Below are 20,835 nucleotides of genomic sequence, written 5' to 3' on the forward strand. Positions count from 1 at the left end.
TCACAGATCCATTACATGTCTTTGAGCCAATAATATCCCCAGTTTAATAATTAGTGGTCTCCTGTAGCTAGTTAAGATGGTGTAATGAGTATGATGTGATTAGGAGAGCCCTTGAGGTGAACTTGGCTCTTTACTGAGGTGAGCAGAGACAAGTGCTGGAAAAAGAGAGAGATATTGTGGAGCCAAATGGATCAAAATCAAATGGAATAAAAAGCAAAAGAAGGGGCAGTTTTTACTTTGATACTGTTGATCATGTCCAAACACCAAGCTCATGGCTTGAGGCAGCTCTTCCTGCAGCGACACTGATCAAGAGGCTAATTAGCCTAATATACTAAAGGTACAATGATGGAAGGTATGATGTCTGTATCAGAGATGGCAAAGATAATGATGATGATAGCGATGGCGATGTATTACCACATATATATGATTGCTTTGGGAATATTAGCTGTTTGGCTAGCAAGGTCCAGTAATACACATGTTCACACTGATAAAGGGGCAGCGTTGTCACTTAGAGCTTGTGTTCCACATTTGTTATTATGTAGAAGGATCTTCTTTGTACAATACTTGGAAGGGGATGAACGTTATTTTGATATCAGATGGATAACTGGATAGCGATGGAAATTTCTGGAGCTACCGTTGAAAAGGTATATGTAACTTCTTAGATAACATTCAGTTAAATAGGTAAATGGCAGCTTAGATAACACTTATAAGTAAAGCACTTTTTTAATGTTACATGTTCATTCACCCATTCACACACACACACACACACACACACACACACACACACACACACACACACACACACACACACACACACACACACACACACACACACACACACACAGATGGTTGGCGCCTGCCATGTGAAGTGCTCACCTGATCCACAGGGAGCAACTTGAGGTTCAGTGTCTTGCCCAAGGACACCAGGAAGCACCCAGTGATCTTGTGGTCCTTGGATGTCTACCTCACTAACTTACCTACAATCACCACTGTGGTTCTCCTTACTAAACTGCCCTATTTGCATGAGTTAAAATATATTTTAACATGAAAAAATGAAATTCAATATCTGATTCTAGATTTGCCACTATTAAAGCACAAAACAATCTTATTATTGGACTCCTCTAGTACAGTAATAGTGCCTCTAGAAGTTGTTTATTATGTTCGTTTGACAGCTCAGTTCATGTTCAACCAATTACTCACACTTTAGTTGTACAATCACAGGTGGTTTGATTTTACTGAGGTAGAACTTTATTTTCTCAGGCTTAGGCCTGCCAACACACTGCAAACACACGGGGTTGTCATAAGCCATTGCACAGCTATCAGCTTAGACCATTCTCTACATAAACCAAGCCTTAGTCCATGTCTACAAAGAACGTGTAGTGCAAACAGAATGTTAGAAGATTAGCAGCAGCAGCAGCAGTGTGTTTAAGAAGAATCTGACTGATGCAGGAGGCGTTCATGCACAGTGATGAGTGTAGGTCACTCACATTTTAGAAGAGCTCAGACACACAGTCACTGTAGTTAAACACAGGAAAATAGATTTGAAGCATAAAAATACGGTTGTGTTTATGGGTCTATTGCTGTGAGTAAAGCATGAGCTGTTACACAGTCTGTGTAGACAGCTGGATTGATTGGTCCCTCAGATGCACATTAGACAGGCGACTAGAAAAAAAAAACATGGCTGAAAAGCTTTTTGCTTAAACACAGAGTTAAGACAGGAAAACATGCCCATCTCCTTGGCATACAAACAACTGCTGTGCCCCTCACTGTTGTCATCAGCTTTACATGCATATACCGATCAAAACATGCAAAGGGCAAAAACAATGAAACATTTTTCAAATTTTCTTTAATGAGAAGAATAGAAAACTTCTGCCTAAAATGTCTCTGGGCTAAACAATACTTCAGCATTGCTGGATGCAAAGGACAGCCTTTAAGTGTAGCATCACTCAGATACTACCTCATAAACAAACAGCTGGGGCAGATGAAAAGGGCACACAAATCACTCACTCTCTCAGCTGATGTCAAAGGAGGCAGCACTGCTGTTTTAAGTGACATTATGTTAAGAGAGACCCACATAAAGGGTTCTAATGGGTCCTCTGAATAGACCACGAGGACAAAAGGCAACTACCAGCACAGAGCAGAGGAAAAAAAACAGATTCTAGAAAAAAACCCAAAAACACATTTTCATCCAAATCACACTTTTTTACAATTTGTCAACTGGTGCATCATATTTTTTATAGTACAAGTACTGCACAAAGACATCTGGATATTATGTAAAACATCTGCAATGCCTGTTATAGTGTCACATAGCCTCTCAGCAGACAAACTTTAAAAGTTAAGATGGATTCCGGTTTTTAGTCACTGAGGTTTATATCCGTACTAGACAAAATAAAAAAAACAAAACAAATCATCAATGTAGATTAAGTGAATAAAAACCAGATAATAACCCTAGAAATTGCATACAAGAACAAAAAAAAAAAAAGAAAAAAGAAAAAGAACAACTACATATTCACACACAAATGCACCCATAATAATAGAGGAGGCCCATATCACAGCCAACATTATACACCACTCATGGCACTCAAGCTTTAGATGCTAAGAAGAGGACAAAAATATATCATATATCATGCTGGCACTCTCGTTTCTCCAGTAACTGAATTTGTAATGTTTCACCAAAAAAACCCTCTGCTGCTGAGATGCTCATAAACAGATGACATTATACAGTATTACACCTTAAAGCATGATTAAACAGAACATGTCACAAAATGCTGTTATCTAAAAGCATCTATTTAACTTGTTGTAAACAAAAGCAAAACAATTAACAACAAATGTGTAAGCAGAGCCCCTCAGTGCAGGAGGTTCAGAAGCACTACCTTCTGACATTATGATGCAGGTACTGTACGCTACATATAACTGCCGTATTAAAAAAGCTACCTGAGAGCTTTATTTAGAGTCACAATGACCACTTGATCAGCATTTCATAAAATTTAAAAAGATGTTGCACTTAAATGGAAGTGCATATTTATGTACATGTTTGCTAGTGGAGCTTTTAGGGTGTATAACATTTTATGGTCACAAAAATAGTGTCACTGTCAAAGTCTGAAACATACAAAATGGAACTGAATGAGCAGGTTAAAGATTCAGTTGGTATTCTTGGTGTTTTAGTGGTGCTGAACTGTGATTGGCTATTTGTTTCACCAGCGTGTACTATGAAAAAAAGATAAAGGCTGCATCCGATTAATCCCCTACTCACTATATACAGTGTTTAGCATTTTGTAATATTGTAAGAATGTTGAGTGTGTTAATCTCTCCACTATAAAGTACACTTTAAGTATTCCACAATGCAACACTGAAAATCCCTCCTAAAAATCCCACAATGCAATGCTTCCCATTTTAGAGATGAGAAAATTACTGTGACGGGGCTCAAACAGCTGTTAGAGATGACGTCCGAAATGTCCATTGACTGCTCACTGAGTGAACTACTTAGGGTACATTATATTGGGAGTAGGGAATTAGCGAGTGGGGGGGATTTTGGACACAGTCAATGTGTTTTTTTTCCAGATGTGAGCTTTAATCAAAGCGGTTGAGTTTGGCATGCCAGGCTGCAAGGCAAGCACAGTATTCTGAAATCAAAATAAAAGGCAGTAATGGTTGAAGCTTCAAGTTGTGGTTTTCAATGTGATTTCAGCCACAAATCTCTGCACAAGCAAGATGTACCTTGATTCTGCTAAGTTACCACGTTGCAAATAATTTAAGTCCCTGCTGTCTGGGAGAAAAGCTATTTGTATGACATTCAACCAGTGAGGATGTGCATACAAGATGTGTGCAGAATGCTAGAAAGAGGTGTGTGTCTGAAAAGGTGTAAAGATTTTGAGAGGGTATATGCATGTATGAATTACTGAATAGGGTGGGCACAACAGGTCAGGGGGCCTATGGGCCGGAGCATCTGAAGTTACCGTTTATATTTCTTGAAGCTCAGAAGAGAAATTACCGCAAAGAGATGCACAACAAACTCAAAATGATAAATTTGTTATAATGAAACTATCCAAGAAAAGCTACAAAGGACACAAAGCATAAAGGAAAAGACACAAAATGACAAAAAGGCCCGAGAGGTTATCCTCTCATAAGCTATACATCTATATATGGACACATACTTGGACATACTGTATACTGGTTTTTAGTAAGCATGTTCTGTGCATTGATTGAAAACTTGGTTGAAATCCTAGGCACCATTATGGCGACGTGACCTGTGCTGTTCATACATTTTAAAAAAGCTCTTAACTTCTGACCTGCAGAATAAGGATACAGTATATGTGGGTATATATGTGTGCACCCATGTATAATGCATAACTCACCTCCACCAGCTTGTTGGCATGTTCACGGAACACCTGGGCATACTCCTTGACCTCCTTCTCATTACCACTCTTCGCCGCTTCAATGAGCACCAACAGTGGGACGTTGGTTTCCAGGAAAGAGTCTGAGATGTGGTCCATCACTGCCTTTCTCAACTAGAACACACAGAGAGAAAGATGGGCAAAAGGGTCATAATATGACTAATACTGTAAATGACTTCACTCCATTATATATGGCAATGATTACATATCACTTAGAATTGTAATGAATTTGATGTAATGACATAATGGGGTGAAAGGACAGAAAGGGAGAGGCAAAGGAGGAAAAAAGGAGGCAAACTCTCAACGGGCAGGGGTGTAAATTGCTTATAAGATGTCATTCTTCCCATAAGCCCTTTTATTGAGGCTGACTTTGTGACATATAACTTTATTTATGAAATCGTTTTGTACCAAACGGGCAGAGGACTGGTTGTTTTATAAGACATTAAATGGACATGATGCTGCTTGCTGGGATATCTGATGAGACGCCAGAGGGAGCAGCATAGAAACCACACCAAACACGTACCGTCTTACACGCGTTCAGTCTTGAAACATCTTCAAACACTTGTTGTAAATCTCTGTAAATGCCTCATGTTGTAATTAACACAATGAATTCAGCTTTATTACATTACATATTATTGTAACTGTAAAATCAGATCCACAATTACTGCAGAATGACAGCAAAATTCGTAACAGCAGCAGTATCACCTGCATTGTGACTCATTATCGGACTGAAAATGTTTACAAACTAAAACAGAATAAATGGTATACAATAAATAAATTGTGTACAATCAGTGCAAATGCTAATGAGCATAAATATCCTCCTATCCATTCGGGTAGTTATCACTCATCTACGCATACAAATGGTGACATTAAAGCATAAAATTTAAATTAACCAACGCTATTGATAAAGGGTTGTTTAATGTTTCAAGACAAATCTTATAGTTAGATGTAAAGCAAACATTGTGACCATATTCCTGAATTTAAAACATGTTGGAGCATCGGGGAAAAATAATCTAGTAGCTGTGACTGACAAGAAAGAAAATCTGTCAGTCGCACTTAACCTGGAGCAATTACAAACTTAATTGCTAGCCCACAGATTGGAGAACAATGGTGAAGTATGACTCCCTAGGAGCATATGCTGTAATCCATTACTACTGCCTCTGGAAAGAGAGTAGATTTGGTCAGCCTAGTGGACATGACAGCTCTGCAAAAGCTGTAAACAACCTGAAGCCCATATTTCCTAAAGCACCCCTATGTCTACAACTTCATAATCCTGGATCGCCAAAGAGGAGCATACTGTGTGGATCTTTTTCACACAGCAGACAAGCGTCTTGCATCAGTGTAATTGTGTAACCTCAATCTTATGTCACCTAGTGGGAAGAGTGGGAAATCAGGGCAGATAAAAGTTGCATTGCCAGAATCATCTTCACACTGTGTTAGTGCCGTTACAGAACAGGGGATAGGCCTGGCAGAACCCAGTGTCATTCTAGGACTCTGACCAGCTCACCAGTGCTTTGGGTGCAGTAAAGCACATAATGAGGCACCATAGCAGGACGTTTGTTGAGCTGCAAGTTGCATGTGGGAAGTGAAATCATAAATTGTGTATTTTATATATTACAAAACAGTGTAAACTAAAGTCTTTACACTAGCTGCAAAAAGTCGAATACCATTGTACAGTATAAATACACTTTGAACATTAGTATGTAATTCAAACTGTAACTTTTTCTTTTTCTTTTTTTTTTACATTAGATTTAAGCCTAGATTAAGAATTTGACAGTGTTTGTTAAAACTGTGATAGAGTAGACTAGCAGCAAAATGCTAAAGTGGCATTATCGAGTATTTGCTTTATGGCATTGTACCACAATTGTCAATTTAATATAACATGTACAAAAAATTACCATAGTTTTATCTATTTTATATTATCTGATTTCAGATCAAAACTTGCTTTTGACTGTGTACACTCTCTCTTCGTCAGACATGGATTTAAATCCAATCTTAAAAAGACTTCAGCCAACAAGACTGTGGGTTGGCTGCGAGGTTTTAATGATTAAAGCTAGGAAAAATGAAACACCACTGGAAGATCCAGCTAATTGCTCATTGCTAATATAGTAAGTGTATATACATGGGATATATGTAAGAGATTGCCAGGTCTCAAGATACTCATCAATGCCCAACAGTGAAACTGACTCTGATGGTGGGTTTGAGCGGAGAAGTGATACAGACGAGTGATTTCCCAAGTCGCAGTCTCTCCTGCACCATCAGCATTCTAATGCCCACACACCACTCCCACAGAAATCCATCTTCAATCTTTAAGATCTCACCTTCCTCCATGCTCCACCTCAATCGTCTCTCCTCTAGCACCCCTTCTGTATTTCACTAACACTTAAAGGAAATAGATCTAGAATTTCAATAGATAGCTAAGGCTTTGCTCATTATAAGTTATTGGAGCAGTGATTTGTCTCCCGAGTCAAGCAGTGCCAGAATGGTTCGAGAGAGATTTCAACTTAGTTTTTGCTTTATATATTGATAGTGTGAGGCTGAAGAAATGCTGTGTGTGTTAGTATTGTTTCCGGAGTTTCATCTGTGGCCATCCATTTTATATTTGCAGAATGTTATTGGCATGCTGACTGGCAGCATGTAGGCTGAGGGGATACTGTGTGTTACAAATAAAAGGCAGCAGTGAGGGAAGACTGCTACAATGATAGATACACAGACATGCGGAGAGATACAAAAATATGCTATATGGCCAAAAGAATGTGAACATATGTGAGCTATTGTCATGGTTTGCAATAGACTGTTTATTTTAAAATTAGGGTAAATGTAGGACGATAGTGAACTTACAACTTTGTTTAAATGGTTTGAGTGAAATAAAAATAAATAAAAGTGCGTGGCTCACTGATAGGTTGGGTGTACAGGGAGGTGATCTTCAAAGATGAGATTAGCATTCGTTTTGGTACATTTGCTTTTAATGGAGGAAATATACGCATTTTGTGCAATTAGACGACTGCTCTGTCACAAAAATGTTGCATAAGGGAAACTGAAAGAAATGCAAAAATAAGGACAGAATTATGGCGTGAACACACATTCAGGGAGAAACTCTGTTGATATAACTTGTTTACAATTCAGTCGACTTAAAAACGTGCAAAGGATGAAAAACATGAAACTGAATTTGAAAGCAAAGACTGTGGCAGATTTATAAATGTTTACACTTGGACTTCAGTGTCTGTTATGTTTCACTTGTGATTCAGAACACATAGCAGTGGGTTTCTTGGGGTCAGCACAGGAAGGTTTCTTATTAAAATGTCAAGAGTAATCAAAGCATAAATGGCTGGAGTCATGGCTGAGGGGAAACAGGCTGAGCAAATCAAAAATTAAGTAATAGCTCCTATATATGATATCTATCAGGGACCATGGGAAGATGATTAGTGAGAGGAGAGTGAAAAAATGAAACGGGGAAAGAGGGACCGACTGATCATAAACAGGACAAATATATTAGACACCCGAGTGCAAAGCTTTTATTTAATGTTTGCTCCAAAATAAAACTAGCGAGAGGAATTCAGTTTTAGAAACAAAGAACAAGCACATAAATGCTGCTTTTAGACTGATTTGATGATGCTCCAAAAGGAGAACTGGCAGATACCACAGGAGATGCAGTTGACATATGATCACCTGCACTTACCGCAGTATTTTGTTAATACCAAAATCTCATAACCTGATCAAAAAATATAACAGAGTCTGAGTAACCTAGCTTATTCACCACATCAAATTAGTATAAAGTGCTTCCAGTACAGCAAATATTTCTTTTTCTATTATTTAAATATGTTTTTCAGTACAGCAATTTGTTGACTTTTGTTATAAGATAAAAGAAAATGAACAAACCAAATCATTGTTTGTTGTAGTAGACAGAGTCCTGGCAGCCAAGCTTGCTTCAGGACAAAAGCCAGGGATCATCAGACTGTTGTTACACCATTAGAGGTAGCAGTGCATTCAGTGGATAGTGATACATCAGGGAGACAACCTGACACCCCTCTGAACCTTTAGGGCTGCTTCATGCTAACTATAAGGGTTTTGAAAAGTGTCCCAGTGAGCTCCCTCTCTCTTTTTTTTTTTTGATGGAGGAAAGACAAGATAGAATAACAATGCAGCACTTTGCATTATACAAATGTTTTGTCAATGTGATATCAAAACTGCTAATCTTTACTTCGAAGAAGATAACTGAAGCAAACGTTGAACAAATATTGCCTGTTGTTGGCAGCCCGTTGTGATTCCTCCTCTTTGTTTGGTGAGGTCAGCTCTGGTGAGGTACACAGCGCTAAATAATGAAAAAGAATTACTTAATATTATACACAGAATTATTTGTGTATAATTTACTGAAATTGGGGAGCTGGAGCATATCTTGATAAACATAAAACTGGCTGCAATTGATGGCAAGCGCATAATGTATGTTGTGGGTTTTGCAAAAATGGTGCCTTATCGACATTCTGTCTGGCAATGCAGTTGTGTACACAAGCTTTGCTATGTGATGCAGTTTACATTCAGCAAGATGGACACCTTATTGAACTTTATTTAGTTTTAGTATAATGTGATTTGTGTGCGTAGTTGCATAGGGTAATTGTGATTTAATTACATCTAAACAACAGATATTTTAGGGGCTCTGGCAGCAGAAATAAAAATAAAACAACAAAATCATATTATGTAGCAGATATGGCAAGCGTTTTCCTATTTATACAATTAGCAGACACAAAATAATATTTTTTGTATCTGGCCACCTGATAAATGCAACACTTCTTCTTTTAGCTTGGCATTTTGTCTCCAACAGCCACTTACAGAAATATTGGTCCCTTTAACTGCTGAAGGCTCCTCCATGTTAAACAGCATATTGCTGATGTTTTTTCTGCCGTCTTGTTTGCACTTTAACATCTACCTGCTACATTTGGAATTGATGCTGAGAACAGTGAGAAATACCTGTAAAGTTGTGTCTTAAAACCCAAACAATATGCTGAAAAAAATGAGGGAAACTGTGTGGCTGAGTTGGGTGATGACCCCCTTCATATAGTCAAAACAAAAAGGAAAGCAATATTGGTTCAATTTATTTTTCAATATATTTCTATGCTTTCACCTTCTTTTTTGTATTTATTGTTTCTTGCACTCTCTGGTTCAGTTTTTATATACCCATCTGTATTAGTCTAGTTTTCAACACGAGACGCATCCAAAGAGCCTGTGTATTTTCCAATCCCTGAGATAACAGGGAATTTGCAATAATTTAGCTAATAAAACTTTAAAACATGCCCTGAAAACAGTTTACACAAAAAGACCAAAATCTTGAATTGTTGGTCTAAACAAAGAGTTACAGCTGACAAAATTCATGGCAGCTGTTCCTCCCTAACACGATAACCCTCAACAATTAAAAACAGCTGTACTAATCAACAAACTAATGGCAGAAATGGAAATGATTTCAACATCCCAAAGCAGAGAGAGATGGAGAGAGAGTAAAAGAGAGTAAAAGAGAGAGAAAAAATATGTGAGGCAGTTGAGCTATAGGGAATCCTGGAATCAGCCATCAGTCAAAATATGGCCCAGAGAGATGACTTGACAGATGCATTCATTACACAGAGGATGACAGGGGGTTGAACACATGGCTCATTTCCAACAGATTTGTCGGGTTGCTTACCTTGTGAATACTAATTAAAATGAGAAAAAATCATTTGAATGTTCAGAATTATGCTGTAGTTCAAAAGTTTATCTATTTTCATATGATTTACTTTAAATTCTTGCTCAATTCAATGTCTAGCTGATCTAACACCAAAGGGTCCAAATCTTAAGGTGTTTATCTTTAGTAAAAGGTTTTCGCTGGTGCACTTGCATTGCTTATTAAAGTCATGGTTTTAAACTTTATATACAAGAAAATATGCATTATATGTGTTGAGTAAATGCACATTTTGTATTTATTCTTTATTATAATGAACCCGAACAAACTTCTATGTTCATGTCTGTTAAAGAGGCCAATTAAGGCTCTTCTCCAGTGATCTTCACCTAAACTACCACTGCTTTTTGTGGTTCCTAACTTAACTCCTCATAGCATCAGGTTATTTGGAAATGCAGCTGGGTTTGGGAGTGATGTCTCTTGCTAAAGTAACCAAGCAAGTATGTCAGTTTCAAACTTCGAATACACATCCACGATTGCAGGGGAATTAAGCCACAACATCCACCATGGGATTTTAATTTTGTAGGGTACAGAGGGTCAGCATGGAAAAACTGAATGCTGACTGTGACTGGCAGGTAACGGAGCACACAAAACATTTGAAAATTGAAATGCATTATCTGATGTGTTAAAGGAATTCAAATTAATACACTCTAGTTTGATTTGAGGAATGTGTTATTACACAAGAAGAACATCAAAATAATAAAACATGTACATTTACAGGTTTTTTTTCATTAATATGAATAATCTTTTGATCTGTTGTGATCACAAAGAAGCTTTAAAAATGTCACTATCATAATCAACTTCCAGTTTGGATTGCTTTTTTTTTTTTTTCAAGCTTGAGTTAATGGGCTAATTACTGTGCTACAGAAAGCAAATGCAACTCATTAGCTTGACATGTTATTTCTCTGATCTGTTCAGACAACTCGTCTGGCATATCAAGTCTCTTATCAAAAAATGAGCCGTAAGCTCAGTTGATTTCATGTTAATTTTTAATTAAATTTCACAAGCTAATATGGCTGCCATTTCCTAAAAGCAAATGGACTTTGATAATTGAAATAAAAAAATATTAAATATTTTAACTCTAATCTCTAACTCTTCATGCACATGAATCTCAACCACTCATCATCAGTAGTAGGTGAACTGACTTTTATTGCTGGAAACGTTGAAAGGAGGTCTAAAGTTTTCTCTGTGGTAAGGTTTAGGCAACAAAAAGTGCTTTTGTTAAGGTTAGAGATCGTAGTTTGCTATCAAATTAAGTAAACACGATAAGTGTGAAGTGACTGTTACATTTTTCTCTCTTAATCCTGACTGACGTGTTTCTTTAATTTTAACTAATTACAGGGAGTGGCAATAGTTAAACTGGTGTGTTCACTGGCGCTGTTCTTGCTGGGTATTTTCACTGTCAGGATATCCTTATTATGTTAACTGAAATAAAGAATTGTAATATATAATATTTACTTTACTGTTTAGTAGTATAGAAATGTAATATCCGTGCTGCAAAAACACTGATAAGTTAATGTGTTTAAAATCAGAGTTGATAAAGGTGGCTCTTGGTACTGTGAAAGATAATTAAATCAATTTCTTTAAGAGATCTAAAATATCTTGCCTTGGAAAACAGCAAAAGAAAGCTCATGCTCATGGCTCATGCTGTAACTGAGCCAAGTGCTCCAATCTTACTATCATGCCATTCGGTGTCCGTGCAGCACTTGACATAGGTGTCTGTAACATACTGTACTTCTCAATTCTCTTGAGATGTGGGTTTCGGTTTGCACTGGTTTAAATTTGACCTCACCTTACAAAACAAAGAGGAGGAATAACAACGGACTGCCAACAACAGGCTCACGAATAATTGTTCAACATTTGCTTCAGTTATCTTCTTTGAAGTGAAGATTAGCATTTTAATATCACATTGACAAAACATTTTCTTAACATTTGTATGATGCAAAGTGATGCATTTTTATGCTACCTTGTCTTTCCTCCATCAGGCTGGGGACTTTTGTGAGAATTTCCATTTTCTAGGAAAACAAATCGGGGGTGTGAACGACAAGCTTGACATCTACGGGACTGGGCCAGGATGACAGACTGCTGAGAACTGTCTTGGATGTATACACAAGATGCATAAAAGAAAAAAAAAAATAATGCAACATCTCTGGCACTGTTTGGTCTTACCTGCTCCCATTTCACAAACGCCTGTCACTCATACTTGTGTGCTATAATATTTGAACCATCCTTTTCACGATGGAGTTTCAGAGATTTTGAAACGCACAACTGTGCTCCTCCCCTCAGGATGGTCTTGTGCCTCTACACAGCGCCACTCAAAACATGTTCACATAATTACTGTATCACAGCTCTACTGTATGTAATGCCTGCATGTGTGCTGTGAGTTTGCCCTCCCATCTAAACTCAATGCTCAAACAGGCCGCCCATTCTGTCAAGCCAACCCCTGAGTCAATAGAACATCCTGTCAAAGTGAGTACTGCCTGCCAGCCTGTCAGGCAGCCCCGCCAAATGCCCAATGGGAGGGAGAGTTATAGCCTCCCATCTGGAATGATCCCCTGGTCTTCAGAGGTCAGAGAGGACACAACCACAGCTACTCTGTGCAGGTAGGTGCTATTGTCAATTCTGTCTGAGTGCCTCTCCTTCACACAATATCCTGCACTGCATGACAGGAAAGGGTTCTTTGGGAGCAAAACCGTCTTCAGCGTCCCCAACTAATGTCCTGATGGTTTATGAAAAGCTTTGCATTTTCTGGGTTGGATTTGAAAATTGTATTACATCACCATATGCCTATATCAGCTCATTAAATGTCTTACTTTTTAAAATATGTTGCCATCTCCTTCAATGTGTTGCGTTTTGTTCATTCTGTCACCATCTTAAAGATTTATGAGATAAATTTTGTTTTGTGGAAGTAAAAATGCCACTTAGTACTAAAGCACGATTCAGTGACTTATTCCCTGCTATTGGACAGCATCTATTGAAATATGGAAGGCTATTCTACTGCAGCTTCTTGATACAACCCTTCAAAGTTTGAGAATCAAAAGTAAAGCATGGATCAATATCGCTGAATGCCTGGAATAAATTTGGTAGTTTACTGAAATGTTTGGCACAGAGTACTACGTTCTCTGTGTCTAGCTATATACAAATAAAATATAGTCTTGTTGAAATATCGATGAAATAAGAGCACAGGATAAAAAGGAAACATACTGGCATGGCTTGTTTGTCAGTGCCCCAGACTGAACTGTGGAAACCATATCTTGTCCCAATGTTTGTATGTCCTGTGTAAGCCGCTTGCAAAACGTGTTGGCTAATCCTGTTACAGGTGGCCTGCTGAGGGTCATGGAAAGCATATTCTTAAATAAACACCTATGATTTTTCATAGGCTCATATAGTTTACCTCTGCATCAAACTCCTCACTGACTCCTTGTGCTCTTTGCATTGGGCATTGCTAGACTATAAGCACTCCCATCAACATAACAGAGTTTCATCACAGGAAACACATGATTACCCAAAACAACACTGAGTAGCAGTAACCCTTTCCTCTAACAGGATCTCACCATGTGCAATACCACAGCCGCTGTGGGGGTCAATCATTTAGGCCTGTACGCCATACATGCACTTTATGTCCTAAGAATAAACCCTCTTTAAAAGTCACTCAAATCTCCTTCTCTTGCCCTCTTGATCTAAAATGAGATTCAATGTGGCCTTAGATTGTGCACATCTGTTATTTGTCCATCTATTTATACATAGTTTCCTTGTAATTTGCCCCCCGTCTCTATGCCATGTTTAATGATGTAATTCAATAAGGAAACCAAATATACACAGTCTCTTAATGTGGCCATGCTTTTTGCTAAAAAAAAATGTTATGACCAAAACTAAAAACAAAATTAGCTGCAATATAAAAATAATAATAATAATCTTAAAACATTTTAAAATTCAGTGCCCAGTTGTAGTAGTACAATTAGTAAGCATTTTTATTGTTTTTATTTATAACCAGTTTTTAAATATACATGTCTAAAAAAAAAAAGAAGCTTGTAGTAGCAAAAACTCCTCACCTGTCTACGCAGGTCCCGGGTCTTTTTGGTCATCTTATCAATGGCAGAGTTCAGTGGATCACCTTTTTCTTTTCTGCCAGTCTGGAAAAACAAACAGTAAATGTGTGTTAATGCAGTGCATGGCATCATGATCTTGCCTGTTTGACTCAAAAACACTACAAACATATGAAAACAGAGTGCATGCAATATATTTAGTGTGAATTGCAGATTCTGAAAATACTCTTCATCACAGAATATGTGTTGACATTGCAAGTGTTCCATAATTAGACCGGAGTCAGTGAAAACATGACTCAAAGAGTTTGGTATGTTACCTAGCAACTGGCCTAACTGGCAAGTATCTGTTTAGTTGTCGCCAATTCCCCTGTGTGATGCATTTCTGTCATGGCCAGCTCCTAGGAGGGTGTAGACTACCCTGTGCATCACCTGATACACACAGAGTCGCCAGCTGCTTCTTTTCACCTGACAGCAGGGAGTTTTGCTGAGAGGACAGCACGAAACTTCTTGCCATTCCAGATTTCCTAATAAGGATCCCATACAACCAGTAGGCGTCACTAGGGAAGATGCTATAAGATGATCTCTTACTGCCAATTGTGTTCATGGAAATATATCTGACTAAGCAATAGGCTACGCTTTCAACTGGGCCACCTGGGCACTCCATTTACCCCTTACAACAATCACTTTTTCTTCAGAAGCAACCAGAGAGGGTGACTAGGGCACTTCTGAAGTACTACTAACTGAAGGTTAGAAAGATGCTGTCAGTGTTTTGGAGTAAAGCATTTCTGCTCCAGGACACACAAATTATTGTTGTTCTTGATCCCTTAAAAAAAAAAAAAATAGACACATACACACAGGTCAGGCTTTGGAAAGCAGATATAAACAGATATTTTTAAACAAGGCTTCTGGGTGTTACAGTTGTTGCATCAGAACACATAAATCTGTTCAGCAGGTCATGACTGTTCTAGGGCAAATGGATATGTTATTCTTGTCCAACGCTTTTAACAATTTAAGTAAAATGAAATGAGTAAAATTAATGGGCAACAGCAGTAGAGCTGGAACGTTGCGTGGGGACTGGTAAACAGCTTAAGAGTGTATTTCTAAGAAGTCAATAATGTGCTACATTTACTGCATTGCTTCTAGCCCTCCCTAAGGTGCTCTCAATGCTGCATGAAGTCACATGCCACTACACTTTAAACTGAAAGTCTATAAATAATCATGTTGTATAAATGCAAAAGAGTAATGGTTTGTGATTAGAAGACAGCTTTTATCAGCTACTACACAAAGGGCAAGCATCAAAAGGGCTGACCCTCCATCTGACGCGATGCCGTTGTACACCTTGTATGTGTAATGACAAACAAAGTACTTTACCTTTACCTAAAATTTACTAATTCAATATCCTCGCGTAGTAAGGGTTTGTTTTAAAATATTATTGTTGATGAAAAAGTGGAAAGCAGGATAATCAACAGATTGTAAGACACTGTGATTTTCAGTCAAAGCGATACCAGCATACAAAATTGTTTGTGCTGTTGCCAGGCAACCATCTGACAGTTCTGCCCAGGATAGCATAAAGGCAAACAACCAAAATTGTCATCAGCATTTGCAGGTGGCATGATTCCCCATTCATCCAGAATTGTGTTAAATAGGGTGTTTCTGGAGGGGAAAAAAACCCTGACCACTGTAAAGAGGCTACTTAGTCTTTATTCCGTTTAATGAGACACAAAATGTGGTTGCTTATCTCTGTTGCTCTTTTATTGTCCTGCCCATTTGATAATTGAATGGAACAGAATGGCCTGTATCTACATGTCACAAAGAACAAAATGAGACCCCATCAAACACCCACCTCACAGTAAACTCACACGAAGGTTGACACTAATTGTTGCTTTTAATACCTTATACTGTTAGGTTGTAAAATAACTGTGTTCATATAAATTCTGAATATGCCACATAGAAAGAATCGATAGAACACAGAGGGTTGGCTAGTACTTGAGCTCTTTTCTTTTCTTAAATTTTCCTTTATTTATTTTTTGAGGTCCTATATGACTCACTAAGTATGTAAGCCCTAGCAATCTGCTAACTTCATTTCCAGAGAAGTTGGTAGATTGTGGAAAATCAAAACATTGGGGAAAATAAAAATGAAATTACAATAATTTACAAATCATTTGAAACCTATTTTTGAAACCTAAAATAGTACAAAAACAAAATACCACATTTTAAAACTAAGAAAAGTCATTGTTTTTGAAGAAAATATACTGATTTTGAATGTTATACCAGCAATGCATCTAAAAAAAAAAAAAAAATCGACAGGGACTAGAAAAGGCCAGAAAAGTTGTCTGATTTTACAACAGCACACAGCTGTTGTAACATCTGTGATAGTGTGGGGGTGGTTTAATGTATATGGCATGATTAACTTGCATATCTTTTAGTCACAATTAATGCTGAACAACACTGTATATGCAGGTTTGGAGCTACACAGGCTGCCATGTTACCAAAGTCTTTTTCATGAAAGCTCTGGGTTGTGCCAGCAGCTCAATGGAAAACCACATTCTGCGTTCACAACAAGAGCATGGTGTTAAACTCGTCTCTCTGCAGTCCTAACTTGTGACCCAACCTAATAAAAAAAAAACCAACCCTTGAGAATTTTCTCATTTTATATTTGTTACATTTCAAAGATAAAATTTTTTGCTGGTAAAGAACATGCTGTGGTGGAATCATATGTGTGCAAGGATGTGAAAGTGCTGGTGTAGCCATAAAACAGATATTATTCCCTTTTCTGTCTAATTTATTGCTAGCTTGTCCTTGGCCAAGGCTCATATAGCACATTTTTTTCATATGGATGTTAAACATTAGGAATGAGTCATTTGTCTGCAAGCTCATACTATAGTTACTCACCCCTTCCTCTAATAGCAATCACGAAATGCAGTCATCTTTTTATTTATTTATTTATTTATTTATTTATGTTAAGCAGTGCACCAAAAGGAAAAGTATAAACCCAGCACTATAATGAACAGCATCTTTGAGATTTGATCCCATATTCTGCAGAATATAACCCACCTGACACTAACCTGTTTGCTGTGCTGCATGCCCATGGTTTTATTATATTTGGAAACATACAGAAAATGGCTATCAGCCAGGTGATAATTTACATAAAGGGCATAGAGCAAATGGAGATGAAGCATCCAGTTGGTTTACATTATGTGTCAGACACACAAGCACTCTCACTTTAATGTACATGCAGAGACAGGCTCTTTCTATGCCAAAGCAGGGGACATGACAACATTAGTCACTGTGCTGCCTAATGTGTCATTAAGGCACCAGAGGGACGTGCAAGATTAAAGATGCCCACCATCAAAAATAAAAAGGGGCTTAACTGTAATCTTTCTGAGAAAACATTTACATGATTTTATGTATAACCAACAACTTTAATTGAACCAAAAAGAGAGAAAACTGGTCATACTCTAGATGACACAAGCAACTTGTTTTGTTGTTCACAAGATCAACAGACATCGCTAAACAAAGTTGGATGTTTTTTTCTTCCTATTTTTGGAAGAATAAACAACCTCTGAACTCTTTAATCTGAGCTAAGGAGATTAAAACAGTACAGTGATGTCAGAGTAAAGGGACAAAAGCCAGAACCTGTTATTTTGAGCTTCTACTAACAACTGAGTAAAATGTATTGGTATGTATCTTTAACATCAATAAAGCATGATCTGGACAGGTACAAGAAGACAAGGAGGCTACTACTTTAGTAGAAACATGCTTCAGCTGCACTGTAATTACTCTTCTGCTCCTTCAACGTGCAATGAAAAATGTATTGCTCATGTTAAGATTTCTGAAAAACATAAAACACCCAATTAAAAACGCTACGCATGAATTCCTCATCACAACATCTTGACAACACTGTCAGCTGTTGATTCAACGGTCTCCCATGAAGCAACATTGATTGTTTAGGTTTTGAATGCCACAACGGAATGTGCATTTTCGATGTCCCCATGGTGTTCTGCAGAAAATGTCCCTGACTATCCCCGTGCATAATTTTCCACCCCCTGATGAGCACTCATTCATTCTCAGCTGGGGAGAGGAATGGGGGGAGTAAGATAAGGGAGGGTGCATGAAAATAAGCATGTAGTGAGTGGGGTAATGGAAGCAGTAGCAGTAGAGTTATTCTTGCCCAGTCAGAAGACGGCTGGTAGACAGTGCATGCTGATGGAACGGCTGAGGACTCCAAGCGCGTTTGCTCTCTCAGGCCCAAAGTAAGTTGTGTAATTCAGTGGTGCACTGCAGCGCCGACTGCTTGACTGCATTTCTGACCTCAAACCTTGTAATGCTGGAAGAAGACATACTGAACACTAGTGTCTGTGCAAGCTGAATAATGAGCATAAGAGTGTGACATGTGGTTTGTGGTATGTTGATTTGACTTTTGCCACTTTATTTAAAATGTGAAACAAGAGCTAGTGTGCAAATTACATCAAATATAGGTGTTTAAAGCATACATGATTTCTTCAAATGTATGTTTCTAAGTTTGCAAGCATTACCCCAATCAAAGCTCAGGTTTTATTTCTGAAAAGAAACAGACCTTATGAAAATGCATGTAATGAATATTCTATACTGATCATTCAAAAGAAAAGGTGACTGCACTCATTCCTTAATTGGACAAAATTGTGTTTCTTATCAGAGTGTTTTGACACTCTCCTTCAAACTAATGCAATAAAAATGACAATGAAACGAAAACAATGCTGAAACCAAGGCGTGGTGAAAGAAGTGAGGAATGAATCTGGTAATTCATAGGCAATAACATGGCAAATCAAAGCAAATGGCAGATGAATCAGACGGAAGACACAAAGGGACAGGTGGGGGAAGCAAAGGAGGTGTGGGGTGGAGGGTATGAGGCATTCTGTCTCATTGTCTCCCAAGATCAATGTGTTAAATGATATCAATTCCGGCTCCTTGTCAATTCAATTAGGCAGGAGCGAGAGGTACAATTACTGTCCAATGTGGTTACACTGTCTGCAGCGGGCTTAAAGGGGAAGGCGAGCTGATAACGAGAAGGTGCAAAAGTGTTTGTGTATGCCGGGGGTTGGGGGTTGGGGGTCTGATAATGGTGGTAACATGTTGGTTGGGTTACCAGCAGATAATGGGTAGCTAGATCCTCATTAAGATAAGTTGTGCTCCCTCAGCTGTGGTGCCATAGATGGGCCAATTTGACTTGCTCTCATTAAGTGGAACTTAAGGAGGTGTAGCCGTGGATATCAGCTAGTTTGATTACAGAATACTGAAAAATAAAATAGAACAATGTTCCAGTAACAGGAAAAAATACTTCAGATTCATGGATCAGAATAGTTCTAGCTTTCTGTTTTAAACAAGATGACAGAGCAGCTATGAATAGAAATATATGTCATATCTTAATCTCATTATTTGCATTATAAGCCATTGGGAACAGATGTACAGTACAGTGCAAGCACAATGCAATGCTCGAGCAAATAAGCTCAATAATATCTATTTACAGTGTGTATGTGTGTGTGTGTGTGTGTGTGTTAGTTTTCAGTGTGAACAGACATTGAAAAAAGTCAGTTATTTACATATAGTCCTAAGAAGATCAAAGATGCAAAGATTATGCAATAAAGTTACATGGGAAGATTTTATTGAATCGGATTTGTTATCTTTTTGCTTATTCCAGCTAATGTTAAAAGAAAAGATTCACTCATTAGCAACAACATTATAACCACCTGGTGGTTTTATGTTGGATTGAACAAGGGTCAGCGTGTGCAGCTGCAAACTACACATGCTGACCACCTGTCCACCACAACTTAATGTTGTGCCTGATAGGTGTACAGAGAGACACCCATTCATGCTTGACTCATTCTAAAGTCAATTTAAAGCCCAACTCACCTGTATAAATAGTTAAAACTGCATTTAATGTATGTTATAGTTCCAGCTATAATCCGTCAGGTCAGGTCTAATTATTCAACCCAGTTTAATGACGGGAAAATTGTTAAGGTCATAAATGGAGAAAAGTGTATCAAATAAATGGACGAAATGATTCAAAATGCATCTGCAGTTGTTATGAGATCCTCACGACACAGATCACAAATCTGGCAAGAAAACAGCAGGGATGTGGACATAGCTCAGCCAATTTTTGTGTTACCATGGAGCCAGGCACTGCAAATAGGTAAGCAGCATTGCACCGTACACAAGATTTTGGATGACAATGATCGGACACATTATTTTTAAACCAAGCCTCGCAGGGGTTTACTTGCTTCCATCGTTTTTTAAAAAATGTGTCAGATTTTTTCATGCAGATGTTTACAGAAAAACTCTGTAGGTGTTAGAGTGAGAAAAGAAATGGCAGTAAGTCTCTTCTGTCAAACAAACAAACAAAAAAACTTATGCAGGCATAGATTAACAGTTGTATATTACTTTACTGTACAATACGAAATGTGAAATAAAATTTGACTTGACTTCAATGTCTTCAAAGGCATGTAGTGTATACTAGTGCCAGACAGTTTTTATTTTATTGACGAATTGGATTTAAGTGATCCTGGTATTTATGCAATGTAACTCATTACCCTTTATGTTTCACAAGTTATCACTTAGAACTTTGAGAATAATGCTACAATAAGCAAACATAGACCATACTGTGAAAAAACCTATTAGTTTGTAGTGGCACAAATACATTTCTCTGTGTTTCCTA

General features: G+C 37.9%; 1 protein-coding gene across 3 annotated transcripts in view; it reads right to left on the reverse strand.

The window, feature by feature from the left end:
- Positions 1-20,835, reverse strand: part of ctnna2 (catenin (cadherin-associated protein), alpha 2) — a 263,039-nt gene that overhangs the window by 60,446 nt on the left and 181,758 nt on the right. For all 3 annotated transcript variants that reach the window (XM_067498964.1, XM_067498965.1, XM_067498966.1), the window contains 2 exons: positions 14,151-14,231; positions 4,356-4,508 (listed from right to left, as the gene is read on the reverse strand). In XM_067498964.1, the coding sequence (XP_067355065.1) occupies positions 4,356-4,508; positions 14,151-14,231 (234 nt within the window). The remainder of the gene's footprint in view (positions 1-4,355; positions 4,509-14,150; positions 14,232-20,835) is intronic.

The sequence above is a fragment of the Channa argus genome, chromosome 3 (assembly GCF_033026475.1).
Source record: "Channa argus isolate prfri chromosome 3, Channa argus male v1.0, whole genome shotgun sequence".
NCBI classification, from domain to species: domain Eukaryota; kingdom Metazoa; phylum Chordata; class Actinopteri; order Anabantiformes; family Channidae; genus Channa; species Channa argus.